Below are 1,337 nucleotides of genomic sequence, written 5' to 3' on the forward strand. Positions count from 1 at the left end.
GCTTTTCATCGCCGACACTCAGGGTGAGCCAATCCATACGTCTCAACTTCGGCACCGATGAACTTGGGTTGGAGCAGGGAGATGTTAAACATCAAAGTGACGTTTATTTGCATGGTGCCAGCTAAATTATGCCTGTTGGTGTTGAGTATGATACCGGCAGTTTCTCTATAAACCCGAGCTTCTCTTGCACCGACTGTGTATCCCTTCACGTTGTAAATGCAGCAAGGCGCTTGAAGCTCGGCAATGTTGCTTCCCTCCCCTGGACCAGGTCCTCCATAACAACCGGCTGGATAGTCAGCAGTAACCTGGTAAGGGATATCAGGTTGTCTCTGGGCTGCTGTTTGCGTCACAATGGCAACCAAAAAGAGGCCGTAGGGGAAAGGCATTACGAATAAGACTTAACCTGAAGAGTTTGTTGATGAGAGTTCGAGGGTTGTAGTGAAGAAGGGGCAGTTCTCGAACAGCGAGAAGAAAAAAACCTCAGGTTCATGGAGGCATAATTTATGAAGCATAAACTTTATTGTATACGGGCGGACTGCATAGCTATACTTGCACGTGTACGTCTATTCTCTACGTGTACGGGCCTGAGCTGGGTGGAATGAGATCAGAGGGCACGTTTTGCGTTAAGTTCGTCGATTGGCATTCAACCTAGTCGCTGCCAGTGACTCTGGCATCGACAAAGAGAAATGCAGATATCAGATATTACTTGAATACGCCCAACGACGCTGGCGGGAGTGCCATCAGTAATCGTCGAAGGAATCCACAACCTCTTCTCGATATAATTTAGCGTTGACACGTGTACACGTGAACACGCTTTGCAGTGCTAGTCTAGCACTGCTGGATAGACAGCACTTTCCACATCGCACTGGTAGGATCGTACAGTCGGACTGTCCGACTCAGACGACAAAATGAGCTAATAGCGCACGAGCGGAGTCGAACTACACATAGTGAATCGATATAACGCAGCTGACTAACAGGCCAACAGGAGCCACACCGTGCGGCCGTGGATCACGATCGTGTACACTGTACATTGTCGATTTGGTAATGCGGAGGTAATCTCGTGTCCTTCACGGCTCTGAGAGCTTATAGGTGATAGGTAATCCCGCCTATCAGCATCTAGCTGATCCAATCCAAACTGCTCAATAGCGTAGTATAGATGAGCAGCGTAGCGTTTTTTACGGTTCACGTTACGGCGTGTGTAACGTAAGCAGTTTACGCTTACGGAAAGGTCTTACGACTCTACGATTGGTGCTGAACTGCTTTTTCAGGATTGTGGCAGAGAGATTCACTGTAATGCACGTGAGTCATTGCGTCAAGAATCGCAAGTCATTGCAAAC

At 48.2% G+C, this 1,337-nt stretch overlaps 1 protein-coding gene across 1 annotated transcript; it reads right to left on the bottom strand.

The window, feature by feature from the left end:
• Positions 1 to 194: 194 nt before the first annotated feature.
• On the bottom strand, positions 195 to 386 carry Pmar_PMAR026832 (hypothetical protein; the record flags this gene model as incomplete). Its single annotated transcript, XM_002780625.1, has 1 exon — positions 195 to 386. A coding segment is annotated over one exon (192 nt), but the record flags the coding sequence as incomplete, so codon positions are not given.
• Positions 387 to 1,337: the final 951 nt, after the last annotated feature.

Source organism: Perkinsus marinus (genome assembly GCF_000006405.1).
Source record: "Perkinsus marinus ATCC 50983 genomic scaffold scf_1104296944360, whole genome shotgun sequence".
NCBI lineage: Eukaryota > Perkinsozoa > Perkinsida > Perkinsidae > Perkinsus > Perkinsus marinus.